Source organism: Plodia interpunctella, chromosome 3, assembly GCF_027563975.2.
Source record: "Plodia interpunctella isolate USDA-ARS_2022_Savannah chromosome 3, ilPloInte3.2, whole genome shotgun sequence".
Classification (NCBI taxonomy): Eukaryota; Metazoa; Arthropoda; class Insecta; order Lepidoptera; family Pyralidae; genus Plodia; species Plodia interpunctella.
Window position 1 is genome coordinate 2,000,317 of NC_071296.1, and position 20,730 is coordinate 2,021,046.

Consider the following 20,730-nt stretch of genomic DNA (forward strand, 5'->3'; position numbering starts at 1 on the left):
GGCTGACTAAAAAAGATTTTCGGAAAAGGATTTCATAGAAATTTACCCCAACCTGGCACAAATCCTAGATATTTATACATATTTTAAACTTAAACAATCAATATACCTACCTACGCGATACATATTCCCAATCGCACCCATAAAAACGCCTAACTTCTCAGACGAGATATTTTATTTGGCGATATAAACAAATATCGAGTAAACCATGCATTGAATAATAACTATTTATTTATATTTATGTAGGTATATTTCGTAATTTTATATATAATAGAAATAACAAAGTCTCATTATGTCTTAATTAAACTTAAAATTACAAATAGAAGGAGAAAATTAATTTACTGTAAGAATTGAATAAATTACTTTATTTAATAAATAATATTATATAACATTTCCAAATAAATTATTACGTACTACATGCTAATGATTAGTTTATGAATATTTAATAATTAGAAGACCCTTCAGTTCCATCTTGTATTAGAGATTCCCTGTAATCTTGGGATGGGATGCCAGTCAAAGCGATGCCAGTCGTCATATTCGTATTGTAAGGCGAACTAGGTTTCAACACTCCAGTGTTGGAAGCGCGATTCTGCTTTGTCGGAATCTTCATTGCTATATCATCGTACATCATGAGTCCCCGCATGATTTCCTGATATTTCGACAGTTTCTTTTGTTCTATCAAAGGTGTCTTAGCTTCTCCATACTGCCATGTGTTTGTTCTGTACCGAGATGCGAATGCAACGTTCATCACAGTTTTAGGCTTCGACCCATAAGTTACAGTCTTACCTGTCTTTCCTTTATCACCTCCCTTAGCGGCGTCTCCTGCTGGCTTCGGTGGGGACGATGCTCTTGAAGTAACTTTGGGTTTCTGAGCATCAGCAGGTTCTCCTTTTCCTACCTTTTTACCAGGGACCTTGCTGGCAGCTGAAGACGATGCTGCAGATTTTGCAGGCTTTGGTCTCTTTGGATACCATACCCATTTACCAGCTTGATCGATATACCCATCTATACCTATTTTGAGATTCTGACCTTTACTGTCAACAAAGAAACCTTCTTCTGCTGAATAGAGCATACCATCTGGACCTGTAAAATTCATAGGAACCCATCTTCCGTCGGGCCCCAAATAGCCATCTTTATTAATTTCCAACCAAACCTTATTGGGACCCCAAAATCCACCCAAATCACTACAAACTTGTTTCCCGTCGGGGCCCTTAAAAAATCGAGGTATTTGATTTCCATGTTTATCGAGTATTTTAACTCTATAGTCTAAATAAGTGTATTGACTCTCATTATCGCACATTACAGGAGGATGTTTAGCTTTCGCGTCGTATCTAGCTGCAGGTGGAGAAAATTCAATGGTCCAGTCGTCGCCATCAGTGTCTTCACTTGAGATGCTTCCTTCTTCAGAACACGAACACGAATCGATGGGAGGGCTTTCGTGAGGGGTATGTAGTTGACACGGACATTCGGGATCATTGGGATTTGGCAATGGCAGGATCCCAATAGCTTGATTGTAAGCTTTCACGCAAATCTCCTGACATCGATCTCTGAACGTAGACTGCAGCAGCCTGCATTTCCGTCTCGTTTCTCGCCTTTCCCTCCTTTCTCTTTGTTTTTGTATTTTCTCTTTCTCCGCCTCCGTTTTCCCAATCGTGTATACAAGCGGGGGCTTATCTTCATACGGATGTTGGAATAAAAGTCGTTCTTTGGAATACTTCTTGAACACTTCCATGGTTACGGTATATTCTCCATCCAGTTTCTTGACTACCAGCGTTGGCTTTAGGTCTACTTTCTTTTTACGCTGCAACATTGCTCGCTTCTTCTTGGCGATGATACTATCAAGACCTTCCCGAATTGCCCGGTACCTCCTTACAAGGATCTTATTAGCGGCGCCGGGCTTCCATTGTGGGCGAAACTGAAAGCGGAAAGTGTGACCTTGTTGTAAAAAAAAATAAAAATAAAAATCTAAATTGAGCGTATTCCACTTGTAAATAATGCAAATAGAGCTAAATAGCTAACACTGTAAAGCCGTTAATGAATTAAAGTATTTTCACAAAAACGCCTAACTAAATAAGTTGTTAGCTGCTAAAATGTTAGTCTGTAATAGGACGAAATTTTTTTTACAAACGCATTTTAGGACGCACTGCTAAGGCTAGAATTCCTTAAGTATAGATAAGGTCGCTTAAGTATAGGAGGGTCGTGTGGATAGGTAGGCAAACGCAAAGCAACAGATGCAACTGAAAATGCAGTCATCTGCCTGTTTCAACTATACCTTCAATCCAGGGATGTCATCGGCAGTCCAATTCCAGCCCATGTTTTTCGGAACTTGGGGATATGGGTACTTCGGTTCTGGCTTCTTTTCTACTAGAGCGGGGGCTGAAAAAAAACATTATTAAATTAAACAAATAATTTGACAATTTTATTTAACTGAACTACTAATAACTACTATATACCAATAGCTAAAAACATCGAGATTTTGGTATAACATTTGAAGTCCACAGAGTCGTATCAAAAATCAATGAAATTTGGCTGCTGTTAACACCCAATCTCTGTATCAGTTTTTGGTTGTATATCAGATAAAAACAATTCAAATGTCCTTTCTTACCTGACTCATCTACGTTGGCTGTAAACTTCCCTACCTTCTTCTTCTCCATACTTGTTTTCTTCGGCTTTTTTTCTTCAACATTCGATTTTCTTCGTTCCGATTTCTTGTCTGACAAACTCTTCATAGAACGTGAAGACGTCATTTTTCTCTCTAATGGTTGACCTCCCCCTTTTGACCCTCCAGTTTTTATGCTGGCATTATCTGGCTTAGCTTTTTCTTCATCAGGGAATGGGTTAGGTGTCTTAATATATTTTTTGTCGTAGAGTTTGTGATATATGGGACAAGGATGGGGTTTCGCGAACTCAGGCTGATCTTTCATATCTTCCCCTAAGCATTCGTAGCCTCCACACACTGCACAGTATGTGGTTTTGTTTGAAAATTTAAATGTACATGTACAGTCGCAATAACATGGATCCTCATCTTCAGTCTTTTTTTTCTTACTCATCACCGAGTCAACAATGAAATCTTTGACAGTCTCTGCGACATCACAAGATTTCACACAACAAGGATTATGTATATTATCGAAATGTATCACGATATCGCTATCAGCCGGGCTAGGGGGTACAGTCTTTTTGCCTGGACATACCATAGCACACACTGAGTCATCCGGGTCTGCCGGAGTCTTTACTGTTCCACTGCTACAAGCTGTTTTAGAACAAGATATATTTTCTGAATCTTTCATGCTGCTAGGACAATCTTTTGGACAGTACTTATATTTGTCAGATTCTGTATTAGATGGGTCGTCGGTTTCATTTTGATTATCTTTTTCAAAGTCGTGCTCTACAGTAAAATAGAACACATTATATATTTGATTGCCACTAGAAAATGGACAAGACTTTCCTTCACATCGATTCTCTCCTTCGGTATCGGCCTCTTGACAATCTTTTGAACATACTGAAGAACATGATTCTCGAACCGTCAATGCCTTTTTCATTTGTTCCAGGCAGCCGCATTGGGTGGAGAGCCCTTCTTGAGTATTTTCATGAGTAAAAACTCCCTCATGTCTGATAAACTCCTGTATCTTCTGGGCTAGCGTACAAGTTTTACTTCCACAAGGTCCCATAAGAGTGTTTAGATCGAACACCTTGTCGTCTTCTTCAACTAGATTTTCTATATATGCTCTCATATCCCTGGCAATTCTACAATCAGGTCTCCCACATGGACCTCTTATATTTGCTATATCAAATGTAGCTGCGCGAGATCCCTCAGGTTTCTTTCCAGCATTTATGCAAACAGGGCAAGGTGCCTTTTGGACCGTATCTTTGAATCTATCTGCTAGTTGACCTTCAGGCCATTTAGTTTCTTGGCAGTAACAAAGTCTGTCAATATCGGTCGCTTTAACCCTTGGTGAAATAGTTGGGCGAGGTGTTAACATTCTCATGTTATCGTTACATGAAACAATAATCTTCCTTACGTAATCTACTATGAAATCAACATCAGGACATTTTTCTGGAGCCCTATAAATCGATTCAGGAGGTTTGTCAGCATTGCCCATACAACAATAGTCACCCTCATTGAAGAAAGTGAGATTGGCTCCAGGTGCATTTTTATAATCTGCATAGACGATCTTGTCACTCTTTGGCTTATCTTGTACAAAGTTGTTCTCTATCTTATTCGAATTTTCTATGAATGTTTCTTCACTCGTCTTCATGGTGCAAACATAAGACGTTGTTTTTGAATTGATACCGGTATACAAATATTTCTTCACAGCTGGGTCCTCTGAAAGCGTCCGGAACGCTGTGGTGACTTTGTCTGTCAGATACGACAATTTGATTTGAAGACCTATTTTAGCCATTAATTTTGCAGTGCCTTCTTCAAACACGTTGTACTCTTCAGTCAAAGTCACTGGCTGTGCTTCCAGACCATCGCAGATTCTTTCTAAATATTTTAAAAATTGGGGATCCCAATCGATTCTTGAAAGGCCTATGAATGTTAAGTTGTCTTCTTTATTCCAGAGAGAGAGTTCCATGGGGAACAACTTCATTGTTTGAATGAGGAACTCCGCTGTGCTGGTGAATAACACAGACTGTCCGGACTGTATCACAGGCTCTGGAGGCGGGGCCTCTACCTTTCCTTTTTTTCCTTTTTTTGGTTTTGGTTTTGCCTTTTTCTTTTTTCCAGGTGGATCTGGCGGCAACGGTGGTGGCTCAGGTATCACTATGTGCATTTGCTTGGGGTCTTTTAATTCCAATGAAAATATGTCAGCAAAGTCGCTCCGGATAACTAATGCCCGACTGTCCACCATAGTGTTCACTTTTTCTATGACTACTTCAAATAGGAACATGCCGCTGGTAACGGCCATTTTTATGTTTTTAGTGAATTATTTATTTACACTTAAAATTTAGGGCAATGTGAGTCATTGCGAGGTTCATCAAATATGACAATGTCTTATTTATTTTTTTGTATTAATCCGTAAACAAAATAGTAAATACCTTTAATAAGTTTTTACTTGAAGTCTAGTGCCGTAATAGACAGAAGTAGATTTTTACGAAATTAAAAATTAAATAATAATGGCTTTATATATATGTTTTTTAAAATTTTACTAAATAAAGAAACAAATCAAGCATGTTGAATTATATGTATAATGCTGTAATAAAAAAATCCGATCGTGTGATGATCAGCTGAGCTTCGCTGTCATCATCATCTGTCATGTCACTTTGACAATTCATAAATTCTGCGAAATTCATTAGGAAAATTTTATTACGAAACATTACAATTTATATCGTACTATGATCGCAATTATAAATTAAATCTACTGTAGTGTTACATACCTAGTTCACAAGGAATATGATCGTATCAATATTCGTGTGGCATAATAGAAGATGATTTGTTCCTAATCAAATTTAAATAAGGTAAATATAGATATTTGTTTTGGTTACTCACGATCATGATTGAGACAAAATCATGTGGACAATTTATTTTAATAATATCATATGAATTTCACCAGCTTTAAGTAAAATTTTTATAAGTTATTGTTGTTCGTAGGTATAACATTATACTCGACAAGATATTGAATACGCTAGGAATATTTAGAATACCTAAGATATCCAATTTCTGTATGCTGAACATTCTGAATCTGTAAATTTATAATATTTATATTTCATCGATTTTTTACTATGATCTAGGGAGAAAATAATAATCGTAGCGATTATACACGCATACTATAATATATACTCTATATAATGTACTAGTAGCATGTACCAGTTCTGCTCAGGTAAAATCATAACCAGTTGTATATTTAAACCTACCTCAGGTATCTTACTATGGGTATAAAAATCGTTGCATAGTTTTAAAGATCTAAGCATAAATAAAGACAGACAGAGGGAAACAACTTTTTTTATACTATGTGATGTTCTACAAAAATAAATAAATAAATAAAATGTAATAACTTCACATCTGTTTTCAATATTTTAATAGAAAATCAGAAATCATTTCATACATTAAACATGTATTTATTGAGTATGGTTAATGAACTCTGTTCCCCCAGATCAATAAAAATAAATGTATATTTTCATGATGTGGACCTTTTTCCTGAGTTAATGTTAAATATTTTTTGTCAAATGGGTTTAACTGTTATGTATTTACACTCATTTGACAAATTAAAATGTTGAAACATTACCCCTCCTTATGTTTAAACATGACAACCTCGGTGGCTCAGTGGTAAAGTTCTTGCCACTGAACTGAGAGGTCCTAGGTATGATCCCCTGTCGGGTCATGATGGAAAATGATATTTTTCTAATAGGCCTGGGTCTTGGATGTTTATCTATATATGTATTTGTTATAAAATATAGTAACATTGAGTTAGTATCTCATAACACAAGTCTCGAACTTACTTTGGGGCTAGCTCAATCTGTGTGATTTGTCCTAATATATTTATTTATTATTTATTTACCCCACAAAGAAATCTATTATGAATCGAAATATAAATAAGCAAACACTGAAGACTTACTTATGTCAGTCTAAAGTCTAAAAAATATGATTTTTATTGTGAGTTCATGATCAAAAGTAAAAATGTTTCCACTGCTGAAGGATTTGTACAGAACAAACAAGATAATAAAGTTAGGTAGGTATCTATTTGTTTTCAGTTCATTTGTTCAGTACAATTCCACAACTTTTATTACATTAACTATTCAATGATGGGTACAAAAATAAAACTAAAACAGCCAAATTAACAAATTTACTTTAATAAATTGAATTTCAAACCTAAATTGAAACCAGTAAAAATAAACATTTAAAAAAAGTGACATGTGGATTCAACATTCATAGTACAATGGACTTCGTTGTGGGAGGCCTAGCTGGAGTGGGTGCTGGCTTCTTCAGCAACCCATTTGATGTAGTCAAGACCCGCATGCAGCTTCAAGGCGAGCTACGGGCGAAAGGTCAGCATGTCGTGCACTACAGGAATATACCCCATGCAATGTTCACCATTGTGAAACATGACGGGCTTGGGGCTTTGCAAAAAGGCCTTGTCCCAGCTTTGTGGTTTCAATTAGTGGTTAATGGTGTTAGGTAAGTTTGTTTATAAATCAATATTAAATTTAGTATACTGATAGTTTCGATTCAGACCGTGTCAGGAGCCAATTCTGTTTTAATTTGATATTGCTGATTCATTTACAGCTTATTATAAGCTTCAATGATTTGCTTTTTCTGGGAAATCTTCAATACAGGCCAATTCATTATTAATGTAAGGAAAGGAGTTTAATGCAATTGCTGCAGTCTTTTCAAACTAATAATTTATGTATTTACTTGCCATAATTATTATTTTTTATATATTTATTTAATTTATAACAAATATTTCTACTTATTTCTTTACATAAGATCTTATCTATATCGCCTGAAGGTCATGATTGTATGATACACTCATAGTGTCATGGGAATCGTGAAAGTATTAACCAAAATATTAAAAACAATTTTTATTTTAGGTTAGGCATATACCAGCAAGCGGACAACTGTGGATTACTACGAGACAAAAATGGGAACACTATATTTGTAAATAGTTTATTCTTTGGTTCTATATCTGGGATGTCTGGGGCTTTATTTGGTAGTCCCCTACAGTTGGTGAAGACCCAACTCATGTCATATTCTGCGGAGAAAATCGCAGTGGGCACCCAGCATGCCCATAGTGGGTTCATATACGCATTGATGAAGATATATAGAAAAAATGGAATTGGTGGTCTGTGGAGAGGTGCTCATGGAATGATGTTAAGGAATTCCATTGGATCTGCGTCACAAATAGCGTCATATGCAATGTGAGTATTTTTAAAATTTTACTTTATTTATTTTTATCCATTCCTGAGCATAAAATTTATAATGGTATATTGTAAAGAATAAGTCATAACTATCAAATCTTTAGAATGAAAATGACAGTCACTAAATAAACTAGTTTTTTTTTTTAATCTGATTCATGTTCAAGTTTACACAGACAAAGTCCAATTATAAAGCTAGTACTGGAAATTTAAACTCGGAAAGTTTATTACCACTCTTGTAGAAGATGATAACAATATGTACTCAATATTTGAATTAGCAAATTAATGAGTGCCATGATTAACCTATACGATTACATAAGTATATATTACTGAAACGTGACGAAAACTAAATAAATGTGTGATAAAAATAGTAGTGCTTTTTTGTTGCTTGTGTAAACAATTTAATTTTTCAAATGTTTTCTCTTATGCAACAATTGTTTTTTTCAAACAAATTTAAAAATATGTATATAAATAATTTTTATAAATAATTTTCAAGGCTCATTTTTTTTTGTTTCCCATCGAGCTAGATTGGGATGAAATACATTTAAATATACAAATTTTAAAAGCATATATAATGTACATAAATAAACTATGTACATATATTGGAATGTAACCTTCCTGTAAATTCCTATGCGAGCCAAACCCCAGGGAGCAGCTAGTTAACAATATTCCTGACCATACGAATAAAGGCCTGTGCACAACGAATTTTCTATAGAATATTGTAACACCTAACGTCCACATGCTGTCTCTTTCCCATATAGAGTACGCATCCTGTAAAGTACGTGTGGACGCAAAAAAATATGCGTTCAGTTCCGTGCATGGTAAGCGTTTGTGAGATTGTATGTTTGGGGCGAATAATCCGAATCCGAAACTACCGAAAAACCGATTTCAAAAATTCTTTCACCATTAGAAAGGTACATTATGCAAGATTTCTATAGGCTATACTTTGTCATAATTCCCACGGGAGCAAAGCCCCGGGCAACATCTAGTAACAAATAATATTCGTATTTTAGATGTAAAGAGTGGATGGACGATCGCGACATGTTCCAACAATCGCGATACCTGTCCGCATTCGTCGCGAGCAACATCGGCGCTATTGTCAAGACTGTCACCCTCACGCCGATGGACGTCATCATGACTCGGCTTTATAACCAGGGTGAGTTTCACACAACTATTACTGGTATCAAACGCATAAACTTCCAATGGCCCATAAGGTACATATTCACTAACATCTTTTGTTCTACGACTTTTATCTAAATTCTCCTTTCTACGATATTGTACTGTCTCGTGTGCTTATTACAAAGAGTTAAGATGTGTAGAATCGCAAATTAGATTTTTTTATATGAAAAAAAAAACTACGAATCACGAAAAGTAGAATAAAATTTGCTTGTTTTGATGTACCCAATTAGTCTTAAGGAGGCGTTTGATACCAGTAACCCTGTTAGCAAAGGCTTTTAGCTATTTGCTTATATGTCCCATTTGTTTACTTCGTCCGTATCTTTTTTTCCCTTTGGGAGCTGTGCTTGCTATGCCCTTGCAGAGTCACTTGTACATATCTTTGAAATGGTACCCTTTTGTAGCAATGTACCTTTGTTTTCTGTGATGTATATTTGTATGCTATGAATAAATTTATTTCTATTTCTACATAATCTTTCTATATATAACAACTTGTGATTCGTAATAATTCGAATTAGTTTGTAACACTAGTGTGAGATTATCGTCTTCACTTGAAATCAAGTATATATTACAGCTGTGGACGCGGAAGGCCGAGGCCTCCTGTACTCGGGGATAGTTGACTGCGCGCGCAAAATAACAAAGACGGAAGGGCTACTGGCGTTCTATAAGGGCATGGGCCCGTCCTACCTGCGGCAGGCGCCGCACACGGTGCTCCTGCTCGTCTTCTGGGACATGCTCAAGGATGTGCAGAAGGGCTTTGAGAAACGCGAACTGGTTCATTAGTAAAAATTAAAAATATATTTGTTATTCTCCATGCAATTTCACAGATGTTATCACTATAAAGTCGCTACCCGCTGTCTGTCCGTATGTATGCCTCGATCGAAACTACGCAACGGATTTTGATGCGGATTTTTAATAGATAATTCATGAGAATAATAATTTATTATGGTTTTACTCGAGCGAACCCGAGATGAGTCGCTAGTTCATTGATAATTCATAAAAAGTGTATTATGTTAGGGAACTGAAGACGTATGTGGGCAGGGCCTATAATACAGTTCTCCAGGAGGTTCCCATACAAGTTGGCAAATATAAATAAGGACAATAAGAAGACCCGAGTACCTAATGAAACTAACGTACAAATAAAAACTTGTTTTTTTTCTTATCACTCGATCTAGCAGAATCAAACACAAACAATTGTTTGATCGGCGCATTTGCACCGGTTCGTAAGGCAAGACGCTGAAACGTAGGAGTTTCATTGTAGGCTGTCTCGTGTTCCGGGACTTCGAAACCAGTCTCAAGTCAATTGTGACTCAATGGTATTCCAGTTGATGGCAGACACGATTATGACGTAACGTTATCAAAAATTGATACCTAGTAACGATGACAATAATATTATTAGTATAGAGATTATAAATTGAGAAACGATCATCGAAATGCTATGTTTTGTTTGATAAATAAGAAAAATTATTGCTTTTTGTACCAAATATGTTAGAAACTGATGCTTTCTACAAAATAAGATGGTAGAATATTTTTGCGATTGGTCTGTTTCGCAACTCAAACTACTTAGCATAATTGTTTAGCGAATTTACTTTTTAGTTGGTATAACTTACCAAAAGGATTTTGTTTTCGTGTATGTCTTGGACAATATATATTATAAAATATTTTCATTAATTAATATTAACATAATGGTGCTTAAAAATCATAGATTTATTATAAAAAAAAAAAGAGTAAAACGTGAGTGATAATACAAGTGTTAATTTCTAAATTGACATCAACGGGTCTAAAAGAATTTTAAAAAATATTGCAAACAAAATTAAACCAAACACTTTATATAAGGGGTATATTTATTTGTGACTTTGCTTATTATCATAGTTGTCGAGTACATATTTGATATAGTATACTAATTGATGTGACCTTACAGAACGATACGTTCCTAATCAATCTCCCATACTACAGTATTAAGTAGCACAATTAACGCATTTTATAAGTTAGATTGTAACGATTCGATTTATCAAATTTTATTTATTTTTAATAACAATTAAAATGTTGTGTTCCTAGTAGAATAATAGTTAAAATGTTGCAGTTTGTTTTTTTTTTTGTTGTTTTTTCTCGCATAGGTAGATACTAAACGTAAATTTAAAGACAGCAGTTTTTTCTATTGTTAATTATTTTTTTTTATTTATTTCACAATATACAGACATTAATCGTTATACCAAAGCTGTATTCCTATATTTGTGGTCACTCAAACAATTTAGGTCTAATAGTGAAAAATTGAGAAATCCGGAATAGTTGTTTCATCACATCAAACAAATCGCCAAAACTTAATATCTCAAATACCTACTTATTTCGTCTGAGTTTTATTTTCTATGTTACTTCAGATTTTTTTTGTAACGAATAGCCTCAAAAACCATTCTATTTCTTTGCCAAATTTCATCAAAATCTGACCAACAAAAAAATAATACAAATATTTTCTGGCTTATCAGATATCAAACATATAATCATATATATTTTTCATGAAGAATTGACAAAAAAAACTACTATAAACACTCAACGGTTTTTTGTTCATAATAAATCAAATGGACTATTTTCACTTTGTAGACAACAATTATTTGTATTGTTCTTCAGTATACATAGTAAATAGATGGGCATTTAATTTTGTATTTTTCATAGGTTAATCTCTGTACTTGCTTTTAAAATGTGTACTCATTTTTACCAAATAATTTTAACTCATAACAAAATAGATGAAAGAATACCTATTTAACAATATCACAATTTATTTATTTAGCGTTCTAGAACATTTTTTTTTCCTTGAATTACAAACCGATGACGTAAAGTATTTTTTTCGACGTCTGATAATAAGATCATAATGTTTTTTTATTGTTTAATATTTAATAAATATTAAAACAATAAATATTATATATGCAGGGTGACAAATCTTAACGTTTTATTTCGAAGGACCCACCAAGCTGCACACTAGCGCCACCAGAGTTAACTTTATCACATTTATGCAAAGTCAACTGTGTGATGGAAAACGTCAATACTTTTAAAATAAAATCTTTTATATAGTACGGCATAAATTGTAATATCTATGACGATAAGAACTTCTGTTCGTTTTATATTTTTAGATAAGAAATGAATTAACAAAAAATGTGGTGATAGCTTTAGTGTGCGTGTATGTAACCTTAAGGCCTGTGCACGCCGACGACTTTTCTGTATGTGTGTGTATATAATTGTGATGCATGGTTGTAAAAATATTCCATCCGATCGTGTCGCATACGAATTCGGTGTGCAGGGGCTTTTAAGCCGTTTTTGGAGCCTAGTCAGACTTAGTGCCATAATTAAGCACTTTCAAAAACGCGATCAAATTTTATTTCTAACTACAACATATCTATTTAATTACTATACTATATAAATAATATAATAAAATAATACTATATAATAAAATAATACTATACTATATAAAGTCATTGCTTTGTTGTATGTCCAGTGGTTAGAACGCTTGTGATCAAAAAATAATGCGTCTACTAGATGGCGACATTCGTCGTGTCATGTCAGATGCCTTTAGGCAACTTGAATAAAACCTGACAGTGATAGCAATAAGGAAGGAAGACCTTACTATAATTTTTTATTTATTTGTACATAATTTTTTTGCAAAAAAGTTTTAAATTAATAAATAAGTACATATTTTTTTATTCATAAAAAAGTTAAAGCATACTTTAAGCTTAAATATGTATGCCATTGACAGATAGAGTAAAAACATATTATAGTTAACATTACATAAATCGTTGAAGTTTGTTTTAAAGAAACTTCATTCAGGTTAACCAGTTTTTGTCAACTTGTAGATAATTTCCGTTTACCTGTTTACGTATTATATATAAGTAGTTTGATAATGTTATAATCATGTACATATGTATATTAAAGTCTATGTTTTAGTATGAAATTTAGTACAAATCAATTTTACCAAACCTCATTCATTTGTTAGTTATTTTAATTTATATGTTCGTTAAATAAATTATGGTGTTGATTTCCAGTGTTTTATTTTTATTTCTGTAAAAAATGTGGATATGTAGCTAATATTATTCGAAACTTCCTGCTTCGGCTCACAAAACGTAGAATTCACACGGGAATACCAAGGGCAAAACATGTATGTTGTTAGTGACGTAGATATCTCGTTAACCCCATCCCCGGGGCCTTTTCTAATCTATGGCCCATCTATATTCCATTACGCTCTTTTAAAAAAAAGATTAACGTATTAGAAATACGTGTTGAGGAGAAACGAGACAGATCGCTGCATGACATTTTTTGTCTCTCAACACGAGCCCAATCTGCCACTTTGTGTGTTAGCCGAATCGACGGAAAGTTGTATGGAAATATACCTCATACACTGGTCCACAGATTAAACAATAATTTCTGTAACTCGTTCCGTCGTCTATAAAGTTTTCATGGACTTTGGTAAATCTATACGCAGAGATTTATTAACCTTGGTCTACAGAGTGATGTAGATAACGTATCTAATAAACAATAAAAGTATATTTTAACGGTCATTAATTTTTAATTACTTACCTATTAAGTATAATTCATTTTAATAGAAAACGCCGGCTCCACACTATCTTCGCCGCCGCCGGCGCGAATGCACGTACATTGTGTACCTACCTAGTTTGTATGAGCGGTTTCAGGGTTGACGTAGGTAATGAAAAACCAGGAACTTGTGCCGAATCAGTCAGAATTTAACGAAATTTTCCGCGGTAATGTGGAGCCGACAACATTAAATTATTGATGATTGAACTCAATATGAAGTCTAAAATCTTTCATTTAATATATCAAACTTACAGATATCATTACATGATAATCCTTACGGTACATGCATCAACATGTCTTCAAAATCACTTCCATGGATTTAGTAGGTACCTAGATACGGAGTACCTACCTACTAATCCCACAATCACATTAGTAGAAAAGACGTCAGTGTTATAAATCTACAGTATAATTAATCATATAAACAATAAGATAATTGAAAATCAGCGTTATGGCTCTTCGTCACGGCACAAGCTGAGTTAACATTTTGTTCATTTCCCGTGATGTATATTAATATGTTATGAATAAATAAGTTTTTCTTTATTTTATTTTGTTTGTTTTATTTATGGCATACGCGGAAGACCAGCGCCGTGGGTCACACCACGGCATATGCTGAGCGGAGACAGTTTTGTCTCAAGCATTACATTTGTTTTTATTTGTACTGTGCTGTATGTACTAATATGTTAGAGTAAATAAACGTTTTTTCTTTCTTTCATTCATTACATATATTTCTAATTGTTAATTGTTACTTAGCATAGCAAAGTATAAACAAACCCACATTTTGATTTGAGCATAGTTAATATATAAGTGTGATTTGAGCATGTACTTGTTTAACCTATTAGTGTAAATTGGATTAAGTATGAGTTAAATCAACTTTCAAACAGCGCCACAGATACGATAACACGCTCAAAACAACTATAAATTCCAATCCGTGCTAAGATGGGTAGATGAGTAGACACATTGACACATCATGTGAATTATCTGTGTAACTTCACACTTTTTGTGTAAAATCGGTATTAACAAAAATATCTGACGATCCAAGTATCTTATATAGCAATTGGATTTGTTTATCGGTAGGTACCATACCATGGATCAAATAATAAAAAAGTTTTTACTTTCCCAGTTAAAAATGGCTAAACCTCAAGGCTTGGAGCGGGACGTGATAGACTTGGTCACGGGTGGTGTTTCTGCCATGTTTGCCACGGTCTTCACCAACCCTATCGAGGTAGGTATACCTAATGCCGGTAACGTGTCGCATTAGGTATTACAATCACCGAATATTGCGTAATTTGTTTAAGAAAAAGTTCTTAAACAAATTACGCAATATTTACTGCTGCAATGAAAAACTAGCAATGTATGCCGAAACCGCCTAATTGTCGCGAACCGTTTCGCGATAATGTATAGTCGGCATAACGATTTAAGCGCCAATAAGCACAATATACTAATAGGCAGTCTTATGAGTAAGACTAGGCCATGGCGCCACCATTATATTTTATCAATTTATTGTAATTTATAGCAAAAACTATTTAAATTACCAACAGCAAAGAATTTTATCAGATAATATTATAGTTTTAAATTTTTAAACGTAGTCCCGATTTACGACAAAGATTTTGGCGCTCACCTTTTTTAGTACATTGTGGCAACACTGTTCAATCGAAAACTGTAATACTTTTTAATAAAATTTATAATCTAATGTAAGTAGCACAATCTACTATGTTTTTTAGTTTTCATTATTGGATGGCAACGATAGTGTGTGGTTTGGTCCAGTTTTAACTAAGTACCTAACTAACTACCGTACAAACCGTAACAAACCGTACAAATTCGTTTATTTTGTAACCATAGATAAAAAAAGAATGTTTGTATAGCTAGCCTAGCCAGGCAAATTGGCGCCGACCATATTTTACTCTCTTGTGCAGGTGGTAAAAACGCGGCTGCAACTACAGGGCGAGATGAAGGCGAAGGGTCAGCACGCTGTGTTCTACAAGAGCGTCCCTCACGGCCTGTACGTCATCGCTAGAGCAGAGGGCTTGGCCGCGCTGCAGAATGGGCTACCCGCCATGCTCGGCTTCCAGTTCTTTTTGAACACCTTCAGGTCTATTTTTATATTTTCTAACTATTAGAATTGGCTAACCGGCTATTCTCCTACTAAACAAAACAGATACTTTTTCGAATATCAAAAACATTAAAAACAAGATTTTATATCGAGCTTGGATGACGTCAAAAGATTCGACGCGTGGTAGTGTCCAGCAGTGGGACTTGAATAGCTAGAAAAAAATAGAGATACTATGACAGTAATGTTTTGTGACGTCACGAATTTTGGAGTAAAAAATCATTTGTAATAAACTTACTTTGATGACACCGAAAGAAATAGAAAATCTCAGAATTGATAAAATTGATCAATAAAAGTATTTAATTATCGTGTTTGATTATTTAAATACATTCCGATATTTTATTTTTTACCCGGTCGAATATGTAGCTAATTGGTGAAACGGAAGTATGTAACAAGATAGCCGGGTACGCGCTCGTCTTTTCACTAGACCAAAGATCGCGCGCGTTGTCTAAACTCTTGCTCTTACATTGTCGCATTGGTGTAACCTGTAACCTACTGCGCCCGAACTTATTCGTCGGTACTAAGTCACCTTCACACTAATTGTAAGCATTATAGTTAACTACGCCAATGACCACCCTTTTTTCCATTTTCTGTTTGGTAAGAAGGCTTGACTGGCAGAAAATGACTTATAGCGGTATGCCCCCCCAAGTAGTACAGTAAAGTTGAAATAAATAACATTCTGATTCCAGATTAGGCGTGTACCGCATCACGGAGCGCCGCGGCTACACAACCGACTTGTCGGGGAGGACGTCCCTCATCAAGGGTGCCGTGGCCGCGGGCGTCGGCGGGGCGCTGGGCTCCATAGCCGGGACTCCCTTCTTCCTGGTGAAGACGAGATTACAAGCACAAACAGTGAAGGCTATAGCTGTTGGCTACCAGCATTCCCATGCGGGGACGTTTAATGCACTAGCTGATGTGTATAGGAAGGAAGGGTTTAAAGGTAAGCTACAAAGCCTGCAAGCCGTTTCTCTTGATCTAGTCTGGACTTGCCAAATATCATATTTTTGAGCAACTTTAAAAAATTGCGACTTGTTGATTTTCAACTCGAAAAGCCTAATAAGATATAATAACTAGTTTATTTCAATAAATACGCTCGTGTAGCGTTGACTTTTGAGGTGAGACCCAAAATATGCCAATAAAATAACGTTAAATTGGAGTAGTTAATCTTGACGTTTTTACAACTAATCTTATCGAAATTTCAACCATTTTTTTAATATTCATACTTACATATACCTAGTCATCTCGTAAAAAGTACTATTCCAATGGGAAATGTATGTAAGATTATTAAATACAGTCTACTTATTAGTAGAGTAGAAAATAAAAGGAGTAGAAAACGCACTTTAAAAGAACTACATTTTTTTACCATTGCAACACCAAACAGAATAGTTAAGTCTGCTCAACGTTGATAAACACCAACTACTCTTTAGAGACAGACTATATCACTCCATAGGTCTATTCAGAGGGGTGCAGCCTCAAATTCCCCGCGGCATGGTCGGCAGCAGCTCACAGATGGTTTCCTTCGCGTTCGCCAAGGAGTGGCTCCTGGACCACGGCTTCTGCACCAAGTCTCCCATCATGCTGTCCTTCTTCGGTTCTGTGTTGGGAGGAGGCGTCATGACGATATGCCTGAATCCCTTCGATGTCGTCGCCACACGCTTGTCCAACCAAGGTATATCATAATGTGTACAATCCTCGGCAGTTGAACCAAAATGGCGACCGTCAGCGCAGGTTTAATTAGAGATAAAAGTGTTATTTATTTGGTGATATTTCGTGGTTACCCGCGAAATTCAAAATACTCGTTTATTTTTTTCTTAAATAATAACCACTAATCTCTAATTAAACCTGCGCTATTAAATTCTGTTTTGATCCTGTCTATATTTCTGAATTATAAACTTTCTGAGTGTGTTTTGGACTACAACTAGTTCTTAATTTATAATGTTTTTTTTTTGTAAAATGTGTTTTGCACACCTTATGAAATAAATAAATAATGTTCTTTAGTTCAGTCACTTTTATGCTATGCAATACTTGTCAATAATTGTTTATTGAGCAAAAAGTTCTTCATCGTGCCATGTTTTGGTCGTCAAAAAATGATCTTGACAGGTAGACACCGAAGCGTACCTATATTCGTAAGGAAACCTAAATATTTTCCGTTCACCTGTTGGATACGGTTCACTTCTTCACCTATATTTGATGTAAGGTGGTTCGCAGAGTGTTTCGTCCGCTGCGGTCGCGCTGTCATTACGATTTTCAAATTTTAACAAAGACAAGAATGAGTTTTGCTATATGACTTTACATTAATTACTCTGTACTGTAGTAATGTCAATTTTATGAATGATTGATTTTGGAAATGATTCCTTCCTCAGGAAAATTGACGGATTGTAATGACCGCGCAGCCGCAGCGGTCGAATCGCTCTGCGAACCACCCTGTTACATATTCATTCATATTTATGTGGTTTATATTAGCTTATTTATTATTATATTTATGTATATGCGAGTTTATTTTGTGTTACTTTTTTGCGGCGCACAATTTTTTTTCTTCTGTTTGTCCTGTTGGTTAGTTGGGAGATAATGATTTTAACATTAAGTTCGTCATTAGTTTATAAGTATGTTTTAACTTGGAACAATAAAGTTAAATAAATAAAAATAATATAAATCCTATACATCCGACACCTTCGTATAAGAGTTCTTTTTCATCGAAAGATGGTAATCAATAAATTATGATTCCCAGCGGTGGACAGCCAGCACAAGGGCAAGCTTTACAGCGGCATGTGGGACTGCTTCGTGAAGTTGGTCCGCGCTGAGGGCGCCGCGGGCCTCTACAAGGGAGTGACGGCCAACTACCTGAGGCTCGGCCCTCACTCTGTGCTGCTGCTGGTCTGCTGGGACCAGCTGAAGGTGCTTGAGGAGCGCGTGAGGAGTTGACCAAGCTTTCGTTAGTAATTTAGAATGTCTTCAATAAGGCAATTTGTTCGTCCTATGTAATTCCTATGATGGAACTACTAACACTTTTCAAACTATAATATTATTTAGTCAAAGTTAAAGTTAGCTCTTTCCAAAGGACTATATATATACTAGAAGAACAGAAGCTATGGTGACCACTTCCCATAAAGTGTGCCACTCGCCTGTCTGCTTGTTCAGTAGTATAAAAAAAAATAACGTTACTTACTGATACTCTTCAAGATGTAAAGTGAGTATCTTCGGTAATAAATAAAAGTTTAAGAAAAGTACAGATAGATAGATTACTTTACTGATAACTAACTTAAATCCTACTCTATTTACGTCTACTGTCTAGTAAGAGTAGAAACAGTTTTTTTAACAAACTACATTTTTGACACTTTTTTTTTTAGTTTAAGGCGGCTCCATCGTTCGCAAAAACGATGATTTTGCCAACGTCAAGGTTGAGATTGACACGGAATATAATATTTTACAATATCAATATTAAAACACGGTTCAGTGTGTAACCTAAAATATAATTAGTATATAAATAATATGTATATAAATATATTATACATACATACGGATATAGGGGAGAGTAAATAAAAATTATAAGTAGTAATTATTTTGTATAATTTTTGTCAATATAATGCAATACCAAATAGAATGTTCAAGATTGGTTGACAAACCAGTGTCGCAATTTGTTTTCTATTCTTTATACACACTGTACAAAGAACAAACAATAAAACAAAGGAATATTGTATAAGTCTTTATTAAGCACTGTGGCAAGTTACAGATACATGAAAAAAATATTTTATATTAAAAAAAAAACATCTTAATGTGACGCGTCTAAGTACTACGCCTTATATAATTGAGCGACGTATTCTTATCACATTGCGGATGGTGAAATGGAAGTACGTGTGTCGGTCAAAGTCAGGTGGGATAAGAGAGTGGAACAGGGGAGAAGGAATAGTGTTATTTCTTAGAAACTATTTGGCTTAGCTTCATAGCTTCCAAGTGATAACGGTGTGTGTTTATTACTCGAAAACTATAAAACTTTATTGTTTTCCAATCATAACTCTTTATCCCTCTTTCCCCGTCTTACCTCACCTTATAGTTTTATAAAAAATTCGCAAATCATATTTTTAAATAACAATTTGTATACATTTCACACACTTCTGTTTATATAGAAAATATACGCATAAGTCGTGAAATTTAAAATACAAACACAAAACGGCGAATTTTAACCAAAAAGCTGTGGCTAATTTTGATAATTGATCATAAGTAATTTAATAAATAATGTTAACTTTTCTTAATAGGCAATTTTGACACATACAAACTATATTTAAAGACTATTAGATACAAAATAAGCTTATTGTATATTAAAAAAAAAATGTGCCTACTAGGTAGAAAATAAAAACATTTGTACTTATATCTTGTGTAAGTAATAAATTGTAATTTAACACTATTGTTAGTAACAACGCAAAACCAATACGATAGTCTAGAAGTGAGCATATTTTTTTAATTGTTTTTTCCAATTTAGCCTCACAACACAACCACTCTTTGATCCTTGCTATAGATAGTTTTAGGTCAAGCGGAAATACACCTATAGCACGTTTTAAGATATTGTAAATTATGAAAAAAATAATTTTGATATGATTTTTATTGAAGTGTACAATTTCAAATCAATCAAATCACTCAAATAATCAAACAAAGTAATAGTAATTTGTAAAGTAATTAATGTTTAAAATGAAATTACATGAATTTGTAATGTGCATATTCAATAAAAATATATGTAAAGATTATGTACATTTGCGCAAATACTTAAAAAAGTAAGGTTATCAATTAAAAAAAAAAAAAACAAAAATTATCTCGAAAAAAAAATTCACTGTCAACGACCTAGTTACGACTGTGACAGCTTAACATTTGAGCGATAAGAGAGAAGTAAAACGTAAGTTAATTTAATAATATTTCCGCTTCACCTAGAAGCAAAATTGAGTTTGTCTACCGTAACTAAAAGATTTATCTATTTTTGTATATATATATATATATATATATATATATATATATATATATATATATATATA

General features: G+C 34.5%; 2 protein-coding genes across 3 annotated transcripts; one reads left to right on the forward strand and one right to left on the reverse strand.

The window, feature by feature from the left end:
- Positions 1 to 389: 389 nt before the first annotated feature.
- Positions 390 to 4,998, reverse strand: LOC128683965 (uncharacterized). The gene is made up of 3 exons (XM_053770091.2): positions 2,603 to 4,998; positions 2,270 to 2,373; positions 390 to 1,912 (listed from the first exon to the last, which is right to left on the reverse strand). The coding sequence occupies exons 1-3, from the start codon at positions 4,902 to 4,904 to the stop codon at positions 440 to 442; spliced, it is 3,879 nt and encodes a 1,292-aa protein (XP_053626066.1). The 5' UTR covers positions 4,905 to 4,998; the 3' UTR covers positions 390 to 439.
- Positions 4,999 to 5,266: 268 nt separating this feature from the next.
- On the forward strand, positions 5,267 to 20,529 carry LOC128683967 (solute carrier family 25 member 35-like). 2 transcript variants are annotated; one of them, XM_053770094.1, is made up of 6 exons: positions 5,267 to 5,454; positions 14,723 to 14,824; positions 15,516 to 15,691; positions 16,399 to 16,649; positions 17,160 to 17,378; positions 18,438 to 20,529. In XM_053770094.1, the coding sequence occupies exons 2-6, from the start codon at positions 14,729 to 14,731 to the stop codon at positions 18,629 to 18,631; spliced, it is 936 nt and encodes a 311-aa protein (XP_053626069.1). In that variant the 5' UTR covers positions 5,267 to 5,454; positions 14,723 to 14,728; the 3' UTR covers positions 18,632 to 20,529. The 2 variants fall into 2 exon arrangements, with proteins under 2 accessions (XP_053626069.1, XP_053626070.1); XM_053770095.1 differs by lacking the exons at positions 14,723 to 14,824; positions 15,516 to 15,691; positions 16,399 to 16,649; positions 17,160 to 17,378; positions 18,438 to 20,529 and adding exons at positions 6,869 to 7,111; positions 7,525 to 7,851; positions 8,862 to 9,004; positions 9,599 to 13,048.
- The last annotated feature ends 201 nt before the right edge of the window (positions 20,530 to 20,730 follow it).

Bases quoted from the DNA above. Each gene is read 5' to 3' on its own strand.
- LOC128683965 (XM_053770091.2), bottom strand. From the start codon at position 4,904: ATGGCCGTTACCAGCGGCATGTTCCTATTTGAAGTAGTCATAGAAAAA. The intron at 2,374-2,602 runs GTAAGAAAGGAC...GTTTTTTTTCAG, and splicing joins AGCCAACGTAGATGAGTCAG to CCCCCGCTCTAGTAGAAAAG. The intron at 1,913-2,269 runs GTATAGTTGAAA...TTCCGCTTTCAG, and splicing joins ATGACATCCCTGGATTGAAG to TTTCGCCCACAATGGAAGCC.
- LOC128683967 (XM_053770094.1), top strand. From the start codon at position 14,729: ATGGCTAAACCTCAAGGCTTGGAGCGGGACGTGATAGACTTGGTCACG. The intron at 14,825-15,515 runs GTAGGTATACCT...TCTCTTGTGCAG, and splicing joins TCTTCACCAACCCTATCGAG to GTGGTAAAAACGCGGCTGCA. The intron at 17,379-18,437 runs GTATATCATAAT...TATGATTCCCAG, and splicing joins CACACGCTTGTCCAACCAAG to CGGTGGACAGCCAGCACAAG.